This window comes from Microtus pennsylvanicus, chromosome 4, assembly GCF_037038515.1.
Source record: "Microtus pennsylvanicus isolate mMicPen1 chromosome 4, mMicPen1.hap1, whole genome shotgun sequence".
Classification (NCBI taxonomy): Eukaryota; Metazoa; Chordata; class Mammalia; order Rodentia; family Cricetidae; genus Microtus; species Microtus pennsylvanicus.
In genome coordinates, this window is record NC_134582.1 from 141,593,268 (window position 1) to 141,615,435 (window position 22,168).

Sequence of the window (22,168 nt, forward strand, 5' to 3'; positions counted from 1 at the left end):
CACACGTTTTCATTGATTGTTCTGATTCTACTGCAGCTGTTCCTCCACTGTGACATATGTTTAAAAGTGATCATCATTTAACTATTCATATAAAAACACTTAGCATGTTTTCTAAATTCTTTATTTTTGAGTCCCTAATATATCTTACATTAGATATTTACAAATAATTTTTTGAAACAGGATCTCATTATGCAGTCCAGCTGACTTTAATCCCATTATATACATCATGTTGGTCTTAAAATCAAAGAGATCTCTGTGCCTCCTGTTTTCCAAGTTTCTGGATTAAAGACCCAGCCTAAGAACTCTAAACTAATTCTTCAACAGTTGGTGATGATTAATGACTGCTGTCCTTCTTGCCTTCCCTCACAGAGAAGAAACAGAGAAAACTTAGCTCTTGATTAAAACTCTCTCTCTCTCTCTCTCTCTCTCTCTCTCTCTCTCTCTCTCTCTCTCACACACACACACACACACACACACACACACCAATGATAGCAGTGCTTTTTCCATAGATTTGCTTTGAATGTTCCAGTAACTTTGTATTTCTATGCTCGTGGAGTCAGAGTTCCTGTTCCACTCATCTGCCTGCTTGTCCCTATGGCCCCACAGTCCTATCTGTCAGAACCCTTTGGAGGTATTTTGTTGAGTACTATGCTCTCAATGGTCAGTATATGAAAAAGTATTTTTTTTTCCTTCTAAGTACCCTTCTGCCTGCATTCTCAGAAGCTGTGACAGTTGTGGTACCTTCAAATTGTTTTAACAGTTCTTTCATGTGTGAATGCTGAAACCACCGCTTGGCTGTTTCTTTGTTCATAAGCCTTTTTGTGTAATCCTGAGTCTTTGTAACTCACAACCAGCTTCCAAACTCAAGGAAAGCAACACTCTTTTGTCAGCTATATTCTTTCCAGGTCACAGTTAAGACTGCTGTACTTCAGGGCCTATTGCCAGGATACTCTGGACCAGCAGCTTTATTTTCCTAGTTTCTGCTTTGGCTGTCATTACGGTCTTGGAGCTCATCAGGGGACTTTTCACCTGCGGTGTGAACCTTGTCCAAAATAGCACCGCTGCTGGAGTGATTTCCAGAAAACTAAGAAAACCTTCAACCTTGACCACTATTTCCAATGTCTTTTTAGCAGATAATGAACCCCAGTGTTATTAGATCAACAATCTAAATTACTTTTTCATCTTTATATTTGATATGCGTTCCTGTTCACATCTGTGTATGCATTTGTGTCTGTTGATCCCAGTGCATGTTTTTTAGGTCAGAGGACATCCTTGACTGGCAGTCCTTGCCTCCTAACTTAGTTTTGAGACAGAGTTTCTTGTTAAGAGCTGTAAAAAGCAAGACTATCTAAAGTATAACTTTCTAGACAGTCTCCTGTCTCCATCTCCCATGTCCCTCAAGGTTCCCTGAGGTTAAGATGCACACATGCACATGAGGCCCTTTCTGTGTTCTGAGGAGTTGAACTCTGAAATCTTGGGTTTGTGTGATAAGCACTTTATTCCTGATACATGTTCCTATACATGAATTCCTAAAACTGTGCTATTCCATGTTATTTTCATCAAAATTACCAGCTTTACAAATTTCTGTCTATCGTGTATTAAAGGAAGAATAAATGATCTCAAATGGTTCTTCTTAGAGGGAAACACAGGCCCTCTAACTGGATTAGAGGTTTAATTGAAAGTGCTCTGCACTCAGAAGCCTTAGTTACATAATTATAACCACCTCTTTAATTTAGGCTCAAACTCTTCTTTTAAAAATTGACTGTTCACGTACTGGCTTTGGGGGAGCCTAGGCAGTTTGGTTGCTCACTTTACTAGACCTGGATGGATGTGGGTGGTCCGTGGACGTCCCACAGGGCAGGGAACCCTGATTGCTCTTCGGCCTGACGAGGGAGGGTGACTTGATTGGGGGAGGGGGAGGAAAATGGGAGACAGTGGCAGGAAGGAGGCAGAAATCCTTAATTAATTAATTAATTAAAAAAATAAAAATTGAGTGCTTTAGAGCCAGATAGATGGCTCAGTGGGTATACATAATTGTCACATTAGCCCAGAATTTGAATACCTGGAATTCAACAAAAAGTCAGACACTGTGTGATGTATCTATAATCCCAGCACTTTTATAGTACAAAGGAAGTGGAGGTAGTAAGATACCAAAGAGGCTTCCCAGCCTGCTTACCTGGAGTAAGTGGCCAAGTGCCAAATAAAAATAAAAAAAAAAATGCCTCAAATAAGATGGAAGACAAAGCCATCACACATTGTTGTACTGTGTTTTGGTTGGGAATATCAGTGCATGCACGTCCTCTGACACAAAAACAAGTACATGAAGATGAGGATGCTAAACCATGTTTAGAACATATGGTATGTCCAAAGTGTATTTTCAATAAAAAATACACAAAACACAGGCTTTACTTTTTAATTCATCTGACTTTAAACTTGCATGTATAAACAAAAAAGGTAATCATTTGATTTTTAATGCTGAACTCATCTTAAATACCAAGTATTTAGAGCTGCTATTTCTGTAATAAAACACCATGACCAAAGTGAACTTGGGGACTAAAGGATTCATTTGGCTTATATGTTTGCATCATAGTCCACCATTAAAGAACGACAGGGCAGGAACTCAAATGGGGAAGGAAGCTGGAGGCAGGAGCTTACAGAGGCCATGGGAGGGAGTTGCTCACTGGCTTGCTCATTCTGCTTTCTTATAGAACTCAGGGCCATGAGCCCTGGAACAGCACCTCCCATGATGTGTTGGGCCCTTGTCCATCAATCACTAATTAAGAAAATGCCTTACAACCAGATCTTATGGAGACATTTTCTCAATGGAGTCTTAGTTCTTTGTACTCATTTTGGACAAGTGTCCCTATCCAGATTAGCTGTTTCAGGAGTTTGGGTGTACAGATTCACATCTGACTAACACAGTGTCAAGATATTTCAGAGAGTAGAGGGGAAAAAATAATAACATCTGGTAATATCATCTAATTGATGGATACCCTAATCTATTTGCTTATTCAAAATTCACTTAAAGTAAAGTGAGTGATCAAAGAGACAACATGATTTGAAAAAAAATTAAGTTGAACATATATAAGAAGAAAATATATAAGGAACAGGCTAAAACTAATAAAACTATACATTTCAGTGTTGAAAATAAAGTTGAAACTTTTCAAAGTAAACAACATTAATGTGAAGTTGCCTTAACAAGTAGAAAATTGCCAATCAAATCAGATTAGAAATGACAACTTGTTTTTAAATGGGAAGCTGAGCCCTGGTACACACTGTTCCTTTTTTTATGTTGAAACAGTCTCTTTTCCAGCTCACACGCCCTGTTTGATAGTCTTTCTCAATACGTGCTTATGAGTTGAAGCCATATTCCCTCTAGCATTTTAGTGTTCATTACTTAAGCAATGACACCCTCAAGAACAGCAAAAAGAAACGGTACCTATTTGGTGTAAGCTCCGAAGGTGCTTCTGCACCGTTCTCAATTAAAAACTGCGCCATTTCAAGTTGATTTTCCAACAAAGCGAGTTTATAGGGTGTCAACCCATACTGTAAAGGAAAAATTTCACTTTATAAATTGACATGCTTCTCAAATGAAAAATGTATCACATATTTTTGTAAACAAAATGAGTCACAAAGGGATAGATTTTCCTTTCAGATTCACACACACAGGGCTTCCCTTTTCTTTGAAACATCTTCCCCTGTCCAACAATGCCCGTGAACACCACTATTTCCAGAACTTCCCACAAACATTTGCTGGTTCCAAGTTTCTTAGCTCCATGGAGATGTGCCTCCATTGCCCCAATCCTAAAACGTAGAGATAGATTTGTTATGCCTCTCTTGAATGAATGAACTCAAGTGGCATCTCTGGAGCAGTTTCTCAATCTGTTTTTCAAAACTATTTTTTTAACCTAAAAATTTTCTCCCAAACCAAACATTGTTTCCTGTTGTAGTGGTCCAAAAGGTGCTGGAGGAAAACCTCAGACTCAAATGGTATGTAAACACAAAGAGTGCTTATTCTTCAGAAATAGCCAGCATGCAGCAGTCCATCACCCATACAAAGTGATAATGAGGACCACGGACAAAGACATACAGGTCCTTTTAAAGTGGACGTGGGGAATTCTATTTTTTTAATCTTTTAAACATCTTTTCAATAATTGGGCAGTCAGGGAGCAGATACATGGGGGGGCATGTTGATTGGACAGAATTAGTAACAGTTTCATCCGTTGTGGGATTTTTCTGTCACATATAGTCAGTAGCAGCCAGATCCTGCAACTCTGGTCTCCTGGCCCTATACGGCCAGGTTTGGAACTGTTTACCCAATTGGCTAAACTTGACTGGGGAACGTCCTGGATTCAGTCTTAGGTCGTTAATTACAATGGAGTTGCTCCTTGTCTAAGACAGAGTCCCATTTTGGCCCCTTTGTTATGTACATATAAAATCTGAAAAATTTAAGTGAAAATATCTTCTCAGCATGTTTTCTTCAATGATCAAATTTCCACATATACCTGTGTGCCTGTGACCTTCCCATTCTAGCTTCATCTCTGAGGGACAAGTCACATCAGTAACTTCTTAATTGCAACAGATTTCTGTTTTTTCTACAGACATTTAGCTTAAAATTATTTTTTCCATTGTTTGTGTGTATGTGAAGTATGTGTGGGCCCAAGTCCCTTACTTCTTGAATTTTAAAGAAAAGCCCAAGTCTGAAACAAAATGTGCTGTGCTGAGTTCCTTTAAGTTACCTACAAAACTACAAAAACAGATGCTTTACTCTGAACAGATTCAATGAGACTGCTTGTGCTTCAGAATGTGGAAAGTGATCTGAGTGTTATTGCTGGAAGTACATTGTGAATGAAGTTGAATGATTCTTACCTCTGTTTTGGCTTTAATATCTACATTATACTCCAGGAGTTTGCTGACAACTAGTATATTCCCTCTGCAAATGGCGTGGTGGAGGGCAGCATCGCCATTGGCATCTACAATGTGGGGATCAGCCCCGTGCCTGAGTAGAATAGAGAGGCATTCTACATTGTCCCGCTGGGCGGCCTGTGGGTATTGGATAAAGAAAGAGACACTGAAATCAAGAACTTTAATAAGCATTCCAACAATTCAATTGACTCGTTACCCTTGGATCAGACCAATTGTTTAGGTCATGCATATTATCCCTCTCAAGTACCCAGACTTTCCTAAATTCATAACCTCTATACCAAAGTTTTCCAAGTGGTAGAGTTTCAGAGGTGTGCCACCACACCTAGATATTAAAGGATTTCACTAGCACTGTTTGGCCAAATAAACCTTTCCTTTCCTGGGATGGTTTTGGCTAGTGTTTCATCACAGCAACAAAAACCAAATGAGGATAATTTCTAATCCATTTTATACCAAAAGTGTTTCCCAATAGCTACCTTAATTAAAGGTGTGCAGCCTTCATCATCCTTCATATTAATATCGGTACAGTCGTTGGATGATAGCAACGTTACTACATTAGGATGATTATGGGCAGAGGCGTAGTGAAGTGGACTCCTACAAATTGAGAGGACATTTTAGGAAATTACAGATTATTATGTAAAGGCACACTCAAGTAGACACCAATGTGCATTTCCTTCTGATGTAAGAGAAGAAACTAAAATTTTCTTATTTACTTATTTCTCTACTCGGGTGTTCATTTTCTGTGCTAGGTATATAGCGCATGGCTGTCCAATTCAAGGTGAGTGCTCTATCACAAGCTTCACCCTTCCTCAGAGCAGCCTCTCTGGATAACAGGAGAATGCCCAGTAGATTGAACTCAGATTGGATTTGAATTCTACTCTAATATCCGAGTGTTACTAGTTACAACACAGACCTCCTATGAGCTCTACAAATCAATCTCTCCATCTGTAGAATGGGGATTCAACACTGCAGCTCTCTTACACAGTGCTGCTGTGACGCTTCAACTCACATCTTCAAGAGCACGTACAAATGCTTCCAGCACCTGACAGCTCAGTGTTGCTGGATACAATTACAATTTGTTCCTAATGGTAACAAACACAATATTTCAATGAAGAGAAATAGCAGAATTTTACCTACTGCAGATGTGAAAGTTTTTACTCAAGTATCTTTACAATATTTTAAAGCTATATCCCCTAAGCTGGCCTTGAACTTGGTAATCCTCCCAGTAGGTAGGAATGCAGGCAGTTCCACTGCACCCACCTTACTCTTTATTTCACACTTTAGCATCGTTGATGTCTGCCACTTATAATTCATATTTTATGAATATAATTGGCAATGTTTTTTACTTTGCTACCATAAAAATAAAAGGTCACCATGCAGTCCATTGTGCCTTACATCCAATGAAATATGACACAATCCACAGGCCCATGACACTTCTAAAGGTCACATGTATCTATGTTAATTTCAGCTCTTAAGACTATGAAATGTAAACATATTTAGAAAAGCAATAACAAACAAAAATCTAAATTTTCATTCATCAATACTTTAATTTTTTTCATTTCTCAATGCCCAGAATTAATGTTTCTATATTTGCTTCCAATAGGGACACAGCATAGTCCTCAGTCAATAGACAGAATGTCCATGTTAATATAGACACCAGGTGGTAGCAAATGGCTTTGCCTTATACCTCCATGAATTAGCACCAAAACTGAGCAAATATATCCAGAAGGAGATAACCCTTGGTATTATAGCTCCCTTGCTTTGATTTTCAAAAAGCTTAAAGACAAAAAAATACTAGGGATTCAGTTGAGCATCATTCCTTGTTTTCAATATTTAAATTTATAGAACATCAGGAAAACTGACTGAACATTGCTGGTGGGAATGCAATCTTCTGCAACCACTGTGGAAGTCAGTGTTTCGGTTTCTCAGGAAATTCGGGATCAACCTACCCCTGGACCCAGAAATACCACTCTTCGGAATTTACCCAAGAGATGCTCTATCATATGTCAAAAGCATTTGTCCAACTATGTTCATAGCAGTATTATTTGTAATAGCCAGAACCTGGAAACAACCTAGATGCCCTTCAATGGAAGAATGGATGAAGAAAGTATGGAATATATACACATTAGAGTACTACGCTGCGGTAAAAAACAATGACTTCTCGAATTTTGCATGCAAATGGATGGAAATAGAAAACACTATCCTGAGTGAGGTATCCCAGACCCAAAAAGATAAACATGGAATGTACTCACTCATAATTGGTTTCTAGCCATAAATAGGGGTCACGGAGTCTACAATAGGCGAATCTAAAGAAGCTAAGTAAGAAGGTGAACCCAAGGAAAAACATATAGTTATCCTATTGGATAAGGGAAGTAGACAAAATTGCTGGGGAGAAAAGTGGGATGTTGGGGGTGGGGTGGGATGGGGGTAAGGGAAGATGGGGAGAGAAAAGGTAGAAGGAAAGGAGGGGGGACTTGAGGAAACAGGAGGATCGGGATAAAGGAAGGTTGGATAGGGGAGCACGGAACCCCATTTCTTAGTTAAAGGACCCACTTTAGGATGGGCAGGAGACTTGACCCTAGAGGGGCTCCCAGGTGCCCAAGCTGAGGCCCCCAGTTAGTTCCTTGGTCAGCTGAGGATAGGGAACCTGAAATGACCCTATCCTAGAGCAATACTGACGAATATCATGCATATCATCCTAGAACTTTCATCTGGCGATGGATGGAGATAGAGACAGAGACCCACACTGGAACACTGGATAGAGCTCCCAAGGTCCCAAGGAGGAGCATAAGGAGGGAGAACATGAGCAAAGAAGTCGGGACCACGAGGGGTGCACCCACCCACTGAGACAGTGGAGCTGATCTACTGGGAGCTCACCAAGGCCAGCTGGACTGTTACCAAAAAAAGCATGGGATAAAACTGGACTCTCTGAACATGACGAACAATGAGGGCTGATGAGACGCCAAGGACAATGGCACGCGGTTTTGATCCAACGCAATGTACTGGCTTGGTGGGAGCCTAGCCAGTCTGGATGTTCACCTTCCTAGATATGGACGGAGGGGAGAGGACCTAGGACTTACCACAGGGCAGGGAACCCTGACTGCTCTTTGGACTGGACAGGGAGGGGGAGAAAAGTGGGGGGAAAGGGAGAGGGGTGGGAGGAGGGGGAGAAGAATGGGAGGAGGGGGGGGAAATGGGAGGCTGGGAGGAGGTGGAAATTTGTTTTTTTTTCTTTCTTTTCTTTATTCTCCTTTTATCAATAAAAAAAAAAGAAAAAAAAAAGAATGAGAAGGTCTTGAAAGCTAGTAGATTTGTATGCTGTACAGTAGATATCTAAGTTACATGCAGGGAATAAGTGGATTGGCATAACGGATAAATACAGCTGGAAAATTCAGTGTTTTTAAAGAATACACTTATTAAGCAAAAATACTTTGAAACAATAATTTACATTTCTATTATTTGCATGAAGCTCTAATTTGGAAGACTGAATAACTATAGACTAAATAACCTCAGAACTACAGACATGATCAAGAAGCATGTGAGCTATGGAGAATCTACTGTTGAGGGTCATTGTTTCCTGCCTATAATCTAGTGAAAAACAGGAAACAAGGACTAAAAAAGAGGACCGCAGTGATTGTTACAACTCAGTTGGGAAATCACTCAACCTGCAAGCCTGAGACCCCAACTTCAGAACCCCCAGCACCTTGAGAATCTGGTGCTGGAGATGTGGATACAAGAGGATCCCCAAATCTTGCTTGCCAGCAAGTCTAGGTCAATCAGTATACTCCAAGACGATCAGTCAAACACAGCAAGGATTTGGGTGAGAGAATCTGTCTAAAAAGCTGAGGTGGAGGAACCACAGGGTTGTTCATGAGGTAGGGCACCTACTGGCAGAGCCAATGGCCTATGTTCAATCCCCAGAATCCACAATGTGGCAGAACACAGCTGTCGCTAGTTCTCTTCTGACCTTCAGACACTTGCTTGGCATGTGTGAGGCACAGGTGCAAACACACATATGATTTTTTTAATGAGATGAAAAGAAATTTTCAAAGAGAATGTCAACCGTTAGCCTTCATGTATGTACCAAAACACGCACATGTATATAAGGGGCCAGGGGACAGAGTTATAGTTCAAGTTGAAAATTTCCTTATGAAATCCCTCAGCAAGCATGAAACAGACAAGATTTCTTGGTAATTCTTTTTTTTTTGGCTTTGAGTTGGCTTTTTATGTGAAAATTTATCTTATGATACAATTTTCTGTGTTGCATATAACATAGCATTAAAAACATATACATTAAAGGGCTGGAGAGATGGATTGGCATTTACAAGCTCTAGTTTTTCCTGCAGAGGGCCTGGGTTTGATTCCTAGCACCCACACAACAGATCACCAAATGTCCATGACTCCAGTTCCAGGAGATCCAACACCCTCTTCCTATGCTTGTGTGGTACACTGAAAATACATGCAGCCAAAACACTCAAACCTAAAAAATTTTAAGTGTACACATAAAAAGATGTATGTGGTTTTCTTAGCTAAATTCCTGTAAAGCCCTCAATAAAGTGCTCTAAAAGAGACAATGTAAAGGGATTTGTAAACTAACTGAAGTTCTTTGTTTTGCTTCTCTTAAGGAAAGTCTCAGAGATGCCCTTCCAAGGTGTGCAGGTTTCAGGTGCCTAGGAGCCTAAAGCAGGTACAAACCCAGAGGTCTCCATGAAAGAAGAGCCTTAAGCATGACATCTGCCCTCCCACAGGCTGCAGATCTGGAAGGTATGTTTCTCCCTGGTAGACCCTGACTGTCCCCAACAGTTTCTGCCCCTCCTGCCCCTCGCCCCTCCTCAGGCCCCATTACCTGCCCCTCCTGTCGCATTCGTTAACATGATGTTCACTGGATTTGATCAATCTCTCCACTAAAGCGACATTGCCCACACCGGCCGCCATTTGGAACCGTCCCACGGGATCATACCCAATACGGTGCAAGGGAAATCGCTGCTTTTTTCGACACAAGCACCCGCAACTCCGGCATGCAGACCACAGGCGGGTATACCAGCGAGTCCGCTGAGGGGCCCGAATGGTAACGGCATCATAATTGAAGTCCTCCTGCATGTTGAGGCTCAAGGCTCCACAGGCCGTCCCAGCCCTCCTGGCCCTCCTGGCCTTCCTGACAACCCCGTACCCTCCTCCGGCCCTCCCGGCCCTCCTGACCCTCCCAGCCCTCCCGGCCCTCCTGGCCCTACTATCCCTCCCTGCCTTCCCCTTTCGCCACCCGCACCCTCCCAAATCCAACAAGTAAACGTTCAAAATCTAGTTAAGACTCCCCACTAAACCAAATAAGCGTCCTGCTTGGGCAGATCCTTGGTTCAGTGTGAGCTGAATTCTGCTTCCTCCTTAGCAACACAGTTACAGGGGCATTGTGATGTGCTATGAGCTCACAATGGTACTCAGCAGCTGTGAACCACGTGTGTGTTCTGTGCATGCCCATGTCAGACTCCAGTGACAAAAGCATACAGTGCTCAGTACATGTAGACAAATATTGTATGTTTTTTCTTTTAAAGGTGTTAAGGTTCTGATGATATGGGAACTTCAATCTGAATACCCACAGAGGTATGGAACCTAGTAAGGGACCAGGAGAAAGGAGAGTATCTCTCAAGGAAAGGAAAAAGTCTATAGTGTTATGTAGTTATTAAGGAAAACTAGAATTGGATGGTTTAATGAAAGGGGGATGGGACAGAAAGGTAAAGGAAGGAAAATGGAGAGAGACAACCAATACTAAAGGCCCTTTGAAAAACTATATGGACACTGACTATCCTAGAATCTTCCTTTACATATGTGAAAGGAATCCACAGGGAGACAAAAAACAACAGGGGAGAGAAGACTTCAACTAGATATCTAGTGCCACCAAATTAAACCTCCAGTGCCAGGAACAGGTTACAGCCTTTTGAGTCATTCACCAAAGGGACCCATGGAAACCACCAAATAGCACAGGCTATTGCCAAGGCTCTTGGTTGCTCACACAAGCTGATGTTAAGGTCTTGTTTCTAGAGGTAACACTTCTGTCAATGAATATGGAGAAGTTGAGCTGGTGTCTAACTACATTATTCACCTACTAACCACAGTTCACTGTACTGGAAGGTACTCTACATGCCCCTGGAGGAAAAAAGTAGTCCTCAATACCTCTCAGCACAAACCCTTCAACCTAGGACCACACCCAAATGGAAGGAAGCTCACAGATATTTATATCTAGGGGATCCAACACCCTCTTGTCTCTTTGCAGGCACTAGACACACAGTGAACATGCATAGATGCAGACAAAACAAACATGGACATGAGATAAATGTGATCTGTAGATATTGAGAAGTAATACATTTATGTAGTAAGTTCACTCTTTTAAAGTATATAAGCCAGTAGGTATTTTTTACTATGTTCTTAAAATTATGCAACCATCATTTTTTTACTTTTACAATAATTTTGTCATTTGAGAGAAACCACTTTATTCATTAGCAGTTACTCTCCATTCCTCCAGACCCCCACCACCTATTAGTTACCACTCTAACTTTCTGTTTCCAGTGTCTCATTCTGGGTATTAAAGAGAAATCAAATCATCTAATAAAGAAGTGTCCCACTCTTCAGTCCTTTGGCTACATTCAACTGAACTTAATGTTTGTGATATTTATTCATGTTATAGGATGCATCTTTTCTCTACCCCTTTCCATGACTAGAAACTAGACCACTGTATTAACAGACCACCCTTTGTTTTCCTACTCATCAAGCAGTAGGTAATTGGGGTATCTCCTTTTTTTCTTATATAAATGCTCAGGTGCTGGTGGCTGCACCATTTTAATCTACATTCCAGCAGTAATGTAGCAGGTTCCTGTTCTATGGCATCTTTACACTCTCACATGTGTCCCAGCACCTGTGCATGCTAGACAAGTGCTTTATCTGTGACTTATATCCTCAGCATGCAACATGTACTTTTCAATTTTTAGACCATATTTTGCTGTCCAGCTTCAAACTCATATGTGATACACACACACACACACACACACACACACACACACACACACACACACACTCCTCTACCAAGTGCTGGAATTGTAGAGCTGTGCCATCGGGATTGACTTATCTTTTGTATTTTCACTATCTTAATGATATCAAGTATCATCTCATTGAAATTTGATTTGCAACACTTGATGGCTGATGGTGTTGAACATCTTCCAGTGTGCCAGTGGGACATTTGGAAATCTTTCCAGGTCCCATGGTATGTGGGTGAGGTTCAACCCGCGGCTGGTAAGGGACAGACAAATATGCCATGTAGATGAAGATTGAGTGCGAAGTTTTATTAAAAGGGGAGGTGTAGTGGGGAGGAAGGGGTGGGAGGAAGGGACAGAGAGAAAGAGAAACAGAGAGAGAGGGAGGAGGGAGAAGGAAAAGAGGCTGAGACCTGCTTTCCTCAGTGGGGGATAAAGAGAAAAAGAGAGAGGGGAAAGGGGGAGGGAGAAAGAGAGGGAGAGCACTAGAGAGACTGAGAGTGAACGGAGGGTCTCTTAAAGGGACAGGATACCATTTGCTATATAGCCAGGCAGATGGTGTGAGGTGCTGTGTGAGGGTGTACCTGAATACTAACAAAATTTCTCTTCAGATCCATTTATTTCCCTCTGTGTCACTGGGCTGTCATTCTAGTGTTGAGTTATAAGAAATCTTAAATTCTGAAGAAAATTTCCTATAGGCCTATATATGGTTATATACAACACATGAGAATAAATCAAAGAGCAGGGGATATATAATGATTTCTTCTGGACCCATGTATGAGGCAAGCTCACACTACCCCCAAGCTCATGCACAGCCCTATGTTTTCCTTACTAGCTAGCATTTTACAAGCATTTGCTTATTTAGGGAGGGAGAGAAATATAAAAAATACTTCTGTTTTTATTTTTTAATGGAAAGAAAACATGGGGAAAGGGCCATTGAAATGGCTCTGCACCTAAGACCATATTCCATACAAGTCTGATAACCTGAATTCCATTTCTGGAATCCATGATAGGAGATTTAAACCAACTCCCAGATGGTGTCTCTGACCTCTACATATCTTTCTTGTCTTTCAAAAACACAAATACAGAGAGAGAGAGAGAGAGAGAGAGAGAGAGAGAGAGAGAGAGAGAGAGAGAGAGAGAGAGGCAGGCTAAGGAGCATCACTTCTTATTGGCCTGTTCCCTATGGCTTTCTCAGCCTGTTTTCTTATGGGAATGAGGACCCTCTGTACAGATGCTGCTACCCACAGTAAGCTGGACCTTCCTACATCAATCACTAATCATGAAAATGACTCCAATGACTTGCCTACAGGAAAATGTGATGGAGAATTTCCCTCCCTCATCCCACATTATGTCTAGGTTTCTGTCAAACTGGCAAAAATTAACCACCACAACAGCACCCAAGGCTCTGGTGTTACTGTAGAAGAGGGAACAAAAAGGATATAAAAGTCAGAGTTGGGAGAGAATTGCTGAAACTGGGTCTTCAGGAGAGGACACAATGACTGCACTCAGGAATTCCATGCAGCTGTTTTCCTGAAGCAGAGATATATAATACTGGGGCTTCACCACTCCATCATTCATTGAGAAAGGCTCATAAGGTCCCATCCCTCTATGAGGAACTATGAGAAGTTAATGGAGGGTAGGTGAGGGATCAGCATAAAATTTTTACAGAGGAGAAAAATGTATGTAAACCATTAATATACTGCTTTTTCTCTCTACCAAAATATTTAGTGATATGAATAATATTTAAGGGGGTAGCACTTGGACAAAAGGACTGGTTGCCACCTTAAAAATCCACCAAAAAGCTACTGATGCCATAAAGAGTTTTAAATGAATTATTTCTAATTAGTGCATTTTAATAGAAAACTTTTAAATATGCAAACACTTCAGTAAATTTTTGTCATCATTCAGAAAATGATTTTCTTTAAAATTTCCATATGTTTTTAATTCTTCCTGACATAGATTGTGAATGTCAGCATACTGATCCTGAAGGAGGAGCTTACAAGGAACAAGGATGTATTCGAGCAGAACCTAGACAGAAAAGCAAGAGTAATATGCTCAATCTCAAAGGCTTAGAAATAGGTTAGCATAAACCAGTAAGGCAGATTGAGAGAACCACTCATAGCTGAGAATAAAATTATGTAAGTACCCCTACATTACCAAATGAGAAGAATGCAATATGCTTATGTTTACACCCAGACTTTGTTATCATCTAGCTAAATGCTGGATAGATTTCCTTTGTTATCTAGTCAACAACCATGTACTAGGACAAGCAGTAGACTCATGACAAGATCCACTATTCAGCAACCATACGATATAACCCTCCCAAATCAGATGGTCAGCATGTCCACACTGGTCACATTCTATGTATGTTTAGTACAGGGAACTACTGGAGCACACAGAAGGCTTATGTGTCAGACTTGGGCTAGCACTATAGGCTCTAAGTTGGAGAACAGTGAAGACAAAGTAAGCCAGAAAGACAGGCAGTACCTGCAAACAGCCAGAGGTGAGAAAGCACACATCTGGTGGGAAGCTACAGAGAAAGGAGTGGATGGGGCAGTTGGTGAGAGGTGAGGATGAATAACTGGACAACTTAATTGATAAGGATGGGTCACTTTATTCATAGGCCACAGTGTCTGATTTAGGACTGGATACAGAACCCCAGACATGCTGACCACGGTAGGAGAACTAAGTTTCTCTCTCTCTCTCTCTGTCTCTCTCTCTCTCTCTCTGTCTCTCTCTCTGTCTCTCTCTCTGTCTCTCTCTGTCTCTCTCTCTGTCTCTCTCCCTCTCTCTCTCACACACACACACAGACACACACACACATGTACATACACGTGCATGCACACATAGTTTGATAAACACATATACACGTGCACCCACAGATATCTTGGCCCTGTCCTTCCTCACGCCCTGGGTGAGTGGGGTGAGATGATGGAAGGAGATCTGCCTGTTGCTGGAGGCTGATTGTTTATTTCCTTGCCACCCAGACCCAAAATAATCACACAGAAACTGCATTATTTGCAATACTGTTTGGCCGATAGCTTGAATGTATTTCTAACTTACATGTTAAATTAACCCAATTTTATTATTTGATATTTAACCATGAGGCTCATGGTTTACCAGTAAAGTTCCGGGCATTTTCTCCTCTGGTAGCTACATGGCTTCTTCTTGACTCTGCCTATTTTCTCTTTATATCTCAGTTTGGAGTTGTCACCTGGCATTACTCTCTTAGGTAAAGTTGTTAATCAGCTTCCTTTTTAATCAATGACAATAAAACATATTCACAGCATACAGAGCAGAATCCCACACCATCTGTTTCTTATGGTGAATAGAGTTTTAGAGTAAGGAGCTATAGCTGGGTTTTGTTATCTTCCTCCAAAAAAGTACAAGAAATCTACTCCCACCTTACCCCTCAATACTAGTAATTCTTTGTATTTTTGGTGTGTTTTTGAGACAGATTCTCTCTATCAAGCTGGGTCTAAACTTCTACTTGAGATTCTCTTGCCTTAATCTCCCAAATGCAAACATTACAGGCACCCCATAATAGCTAAATTAATTAGAGTGAGGAGGTGTACTATTTAAAATTTATGCTCCACTGAGTCTAGGCCCACTTAGGAGTGAATAACACAACAGTTGGATTGTCTTTGTTTCTCGGGTTTTTTCAATGAAGAAACAGTCTCAGAGACGTTAACGTCTTGTCACAAGTCATGTCCTTGAATTTGGCAGGGTGGTGATTGTACATACCTTACTCCCAGAACTAGGGAGGCAGAGGCAGGCAGAACTCTGCGTTTTATCCCAACCTGATCTATGAGCAAGTTCTAAGACAGCCATGGACACATGGAGAAATCCTGATTAAAAACACAACTGAACAAACAAATAAAAGCAACTTGAACTTGAACTGTCAGACTCCAAAGTTTCTACCCTTCAGGTTTTTCTCTGAACCTCACGAGATTGTTTCCACCCATCCGATGCTCAATCCTCACTAGTAGCAGCTTTTCCCAAGGTTTATGCCACCTCCTACTTAGAATCATCTCTTTACCTAGCCTCATTCCATTTCCCACAAGGCAAACAAATTGTAAGAATGAGGCCTGTTTGAATGTAAACCCAATGATCCTGTACATCCTAGCCTGACAGAGATGCTCTGGGGGCCAGGTGCAGAGCAGGGACTTGTCTAGCTCTTCCCTCACTCCCCTTGTGATCAGCTATGGAATAATTCTTTTAGGTCAGCTTGCAAACTGAGTCTCCCAGTTCCCTGCCTCTGGAAAGTTTTTCCTGGATGCCTGCAGTTCACTACTGGGAAAAGTCTCTTCTTTACTTTAGCTCTCTTCAAATACATTTCCTTTATCCCCTGCACAAATTGGCACCATCTGGGTGTGGAATGCCTGGAGAAGCACAGGCCAGTCAACTGAGCTGTCTGCTCAGGTTTTACACTCAGCATTGGATGCAGAGACAAAAGTAAAGCCAGGTTTGCTCTACTGACTCTAGAGCTCTCATATTAATTCCCTCATCAGGTTGTCTCTCTGTGAATGGGAACCCAGCTCAAGGCTTTAAAACAAGAGTGGGTACTGTGGAATAGGGCCTGGTAGAGGATGGAGTAGAGTATAGAAACAAAGTGGATGAGTGAATATGCTGTATGCTGTGAATATTTAATGTGCTATTAAAGAAACTGTCTTGAGACTGTGACAGAGTAGAAATGAGCAAGGTGAGGAAAATTAAACTGAATGCTGGGAGAAAGGAGGCAGAGCCAGTCATAACTTGACCCAGTAAGACACAGCCACGTGGCGATACACAGATTGCTAGAAATGGGTTAAATTAAGATGTAAGAGTTAGCCAATAAGAAGTTAGAGCTAATGGGCCAAGAAGTGATTTAATTAATACAGTTTTGTGGGATTATTTCAGATCTGAGCAGCCAGAAACAAAAAAAAAGCAGATTCCTTATAACAAATTGGTGCTCCAATGTGGTTGACTATATCCATGTAAAACCTAATTAAGCTTGAAAAGGAACTCTAGATACCCAAAGTTTAGTCCTTGCGCAGCTGAGGAGAGGGTACCTGATATGGCCCTATCCTATAGCCATACTGATGAATATCTTGCATATCAAGATAGAAACTTCATCTGGTGATGGATGGATGGATCGATGGATGGATCGATGGATGGATCGATGGATGGATGGATGGATGGATGGATGGATGGATGGATGGATGGATGGATGGATGGAGATAGAGACCAAGACCCACATTGGAGCACCAGACTGAAGTTTCTGTGTGGTTATTTTGTGTGTAAGCTAGCTGAATGGCCAGGACGAAAAGCAGACTCTCCCTCATCCCCTACAACACTTGGCGCTCCTACGTGATCAACTAATTCCACATAAAACCCAAGAGGGCGGGGGCTGGAGAGATGGCTCAGAGGTTAAGAGCACGGACTGCTCTTCTGGAGGTCCTGAGTTCAATTCCCAGCAACCACATGGTGGCTCATAACCATCTGTAATGAGATCTGGTGCCCTCTTCTGGCTTGCAGGCATACATGGAAGCTGAACACTGTGTACATAATAAATAAATCTTTAAAAAAAAACCCAAGAGGGCTTAAAAAGTAATTCCTTCTAGACAAAAAAACAACAACACAGTTTAGCACAGCTTTTGCTGTTTGCTGGTGGAGTGCCACAGAGAGATTTTCCTGACTCAGCCACGCCATTTTAAAACAAATCTTCCTGGGCGCTGCTGCTGGTACAAACTCTGGCTATGGGGCATTTGTGAGCTCAGGTGTTTGTGTGCCCACTCAGGGTCAGGAGGAAAGTAGCTGAGACCATGCCCATGGCTTGGTTCTTCCTGCCTGAGCAGGCAGTGGGATCAGGTCTACTAGGCTTGGGCAGGCAGAAGAGCATGGCCAATTCCTATTGCCATACAGAGAGATGCTTCCAGGTTGTGCAGTGCTCTGCATGGCAGATTTGGTTGTAACTCAGAAAAAAAGGGTTAATGTCCTACACACTCATTCTTGGGGTTGGACTGCTGAGCATGACTCCTGCCTGACAGCACCAGAGCTAACAGTAGTGGTGCTTCCACCTTTTTAAAATTGGAGAAAGGCAGAGCCAACATCCAGAGAAGCTAAAACCAAGCTACCAAGCTGCTTAGCATTTTAAAATTTCTTCTAGACAGTAAAAAATTACAGACAACGCAGTAAGGACAGATTCAGACATAAAAGACCTAAAAATGGGTCACAGTGTGGGAGAAATGTATGTAGGCTTGAGAGAAAAAAGGAAAAAAGAGTATGAAGAGTCATAAAGTTAATGCTTTAAAAAATGGGTAAAGTCTTTAAAGAGACAGAGTATATATAGTCATAGATGAAAAGAAGTAATGAAAAACAAGCCACATAAAACTGGAAAATTCCCATAGAGTCTGGATTATGTATTTCATTGTGTTTTCTTTGCTTTTTTTGACTGTGAAGGAGCTAAATACAGAGAGACATTTCATTGGCTGCTAAGCTAAACCAGCATGTATATAATAAAGGTATATGACTTCCAAATTTGAGTCTAAGTTACTTTGGAAAAGAGGTTCTTCTTTTGTTTTCACAGAGCATGAGAACCTGTGGATTGCCTCCAGGCAAATATGGTTTCATGGACCAAGGCCTCCTGATAGGTTGTCACGAACATCCTCAAAAACTTACTTTACTCAACTGCTGACTGAGATAAAGCATAAAAAAACCCAAATAACAGTTAGCACAAAACAGTTTGGAGAGAAAAAACTATACCCATAGTCCCAAATATCATTTTAAAAGTTCTTTTACATTTAAATGGGGATATGATATAGATACAAATAATTTGCATTTGGTATGGATCTTTGTTTTATTTATACAATTTAAGGTCAATCTTGTTTTAAGAATATTTCTTTTCTTGATTGAGGTGTTGTGATTGTGTAGTTCATTTAAAACTCTAATGTATAATTAAGAAATTTAGGTTAATAGATAATCCTCTATAATAGTCAAGTTTGGGATTCCCTGTCCTTGTGTTGAGAACAATCCAGACCAGTGACTGGGTGCCATTGCGGGGTTGGGAGGGCATTCCAGGAAAGGAGCACAGGGGCCCTCCAACTCCTGCTGCAGGGGCTTCTTTGTCCACATGAACCTGCCTCCCCAAGCCTGCCCTATTGTCTGTGATGTCCTTGGCCCAGGAACAGTTTCTGCTCCTACACTGAGGCTATCCACCCAGAGTGGTGAGGGAGTGCAACACACCTTATGCTCCTGCTGCAGGGGCTTCTTTGTTTCACATAACCCTCCCCTCCCACTAAGTTCACCCTTTTGTCTGTGGGGTCCTTGGACTTCCAGGAGTCCCTGTCCCTGTGCTGAAGAGAACCATCCAGAATGGTGAGTGGGTACCATCCCGGGGTGGGGAGGATCATCAGGAAAAGGAGTACAGGGGCCCACCAGCTCTTGCTGCAGGGGTTTCTTTGTTCCACATGACCCTGCATACCCCGAGCATATCCTATTGTCTGTGAGGTCCTTGGTCCAGGAACAATTCTTGCTTCTGCACTGAGAAGATCCACCCAGAGTGTTAGTACAGGAAGGATTGGACCAAGATGCCAAGACTCTCCTGGCTGCATTTGAAGGAAGAGATGGGCAGGCACCAACGCAAGAATTCCTCCAACAACCTGAAAGGCAACATGACATCACCAGAGTCCATGGATCACACAACAAGAAGATTTGAATATCCTATTCCAGAATAAGTAGAAGAAATCGACTTTCAACATAACATTATGAAAATAATAGAGGACCTTAAACAGGATGTGAAAAGCTGTTTTAAAGAAACAGAGAAGACAAACAAAAAAAGTAGAAGAAATGACAAAGTCTTTCAAAGATACCCAACAAAACCAAGAAAAAGCAATCAAACAGTGGGGCTGATCTATTGGGAACTCACCAAGGCCAGCTGGACTGGGACAGAAAAAGCATGGAACAAAACCAGACTCTCTTAATATCGCTGACAATGAGGGCTGACTGAAAAGCCAAGGATAAGGGCCCATATTTTGATTCTACTGCATGTACTCACTTTTTGGGAGCCTAGTCTGTTTGTATAAAAAACATTCCTAGACCTGGGTGGAGGGGGGGCTTGAAGTTCCCACAGGGCAGGGCACCCTGACTTTCCTGAGGATTGAAGAGCGAAGGGGAGGGAGACTGGGAGAAGTGAGAGGTAAATGGGAGGATGGGAGGAGTTGGATATTTTTAATAGATAAATAAATAAATATAAATAAAAAAGAAACAGAGAAGACAAACAATAATGTAGAAGAAATGAATAAATATCTCAAAGATACCCAACAAAACCAAGAAAAAGCAATCAAACAGGTAATGCATACAGCTCAAGACTTGAAAAATGAAATGGTGGTAATGAAGAAAACACATACTGAGGGAAGGCTCAATATGGAAAATCTGGGTAAATGAACAGGAACTACAGAGACAAGTATAACCAACAGAATACAAGAGATAGAAGAAACAATCTCAGACACTGAACATACTATAAAGGAAATAAACTCAGCGATTAAAGACAATAACAAATCCAACAAATACTTAACCCAAAACATCCAGGTGATAAGACCAAACCTAAGAATAATAGGGGTAGAAGAAGGAGAAGAATTACAGCACAAAGGCCCAGAAAATATGTTCAAAAAATTATAGAAGAAAACTTTTCCAACCTAAAGAAGGATATTCCTATCAAGGTACAAGAAGCATATAAGTGGAAACCTATCAGAATTATATCTGACTTCTCCATGGAAACCATGAAAGCCAGAAGGTCTTGGATAGATAGATGTGCTACAGACATTAAGAGACCAGACTAATAGGCATCCTCCTGAATATTAACCTTCATCATGCGATGAAAGGAGACAAAGACAGAGACCCACATTGGAGCACTGGACAGAAATCTCAAGGTCCAAATCAGGAGCAGAAGGAGAGAGAGCCTGAGCAAGGAACTCAGGACCATGAGGGGTGCACCCACACACTGAGACAATGGGGATGTTCTGTCGGGAACTCACCAAGGCCAGCTGGACTGGGTCTAAAAAAGCATGGGATAAATCCGGACTAGCTGAACATAGCGGACAATGAGGAATACTGAGAACTCAAGAACAATGGCAGTGGGTTTTTGATCCTACTGCACGTACTGGCTTTGGGGGAGCTTAGGCAGTTTGGATGCTCACCTTACTAGACCTGGATAGAGGTGGGTGGTCCTTGGGCTTCCCACAGGTCAGGGAACCCTGATTGCTCTTCGAGCTGATGAGGGAGAATGACTTGATCAGGGGAGGGGGAGGGAAATGGGAGGCGGTGGCGGGGAGGAGGCAGAAATCCTTAATAAATAAATAAATTTAAAAAAAAAGAAAAAAAAGAGAGACCAGACTATTATACCCAGCAAAGCTTGCATTCACCATCAATGGAGAAAACAAGATATTCCAGGACAAAAACAGATTTAAACAATATGTAGCCACAAACCTAGACTTACAGAAAATATTAGAAGGAAGACCACAAACGATGGAAGCTAACAACACTCATAACAACCCAGCATCTGACAACCCTCTACCAGCACAACTCAAAGAAGGGAAACACACAGACAATACCACAAAAAACCCAGAGTTAACAACCACTGGTCATTAATATCACTTAATAACAATGGACTCAATTCACCTATAAAAGGGTACAGGTAAAAAGAATGGATACGAAAACAGGATCCAACCTTCTGCTGTTTACAAGAAACACACCTCAACCTCAAAGACCTACACTACCTCAGAGTAAAAGGTTGGGAAAAGGTTTTTTTTTAATCAAATGGACCAAGAAACAAGTGGGTGTGGCTATACTAATATCTAACAAAATTGATTTCAAACTAAAATCAATCAGAAGAGATAAAGGACACTTGATTCTCATAACACAAACAATTGGTCAGGAAGAAGTCTCAATTCTGAATATCTAAGCTCCTAATATAAAAGCACCTGCATATGTAAAAGAAACATTATTAGAACTCAAAGCATACATCAAACTGAACATGGCAGACAATGAGGGTGGATGAGAAGCCAAGGACAATGGCACTGGGTTTTGATCCTACTGCATGTACTGGCTTTGTGGGAGCCTAGCCTGTTTGGATGCTCACCTTCCTAGATCTGGATGAAGGGGGGAGGACCTTGGACTTCCCACAGGGCAGGGAACCCTGATTGCTCTTCGGACTGGAGAGGGAGAGGGAGAGCAGTGGGAGG

The 22,168-nt window shown here is 41.5% G+C and overlaps 1 protein-coding gene across 1 annotated transcript; it reads right to left on the minus strand.

Moving 5' to 3' along the window:
* Nucleotides 1–3,393: 3,393 nt before the first annotated feature.
* Nucleotides 3,394–10,023, minus strand: LOC142848568 (uncharacterized). The gene is made up of 4 exons (XM_075970788.1): nucleotides 9,770–10,023; nucleotides 5,400–5,517; nucleotides 4,870–5,043; nucleotides 3,394–3,546 (listed from the first exon to the last, which is right to left on the minus strand). Exons 1-4 carry the CDS (start codon nucleotides 10,021–10,023, stop codon nucleotides 3,394–3,396), a joined length of 699 nt encoding a protein of 232 aa, XP_075826903.1.
* Nucleotides 10,024–22,168: the final 12,145 nt, after the last annotated feature.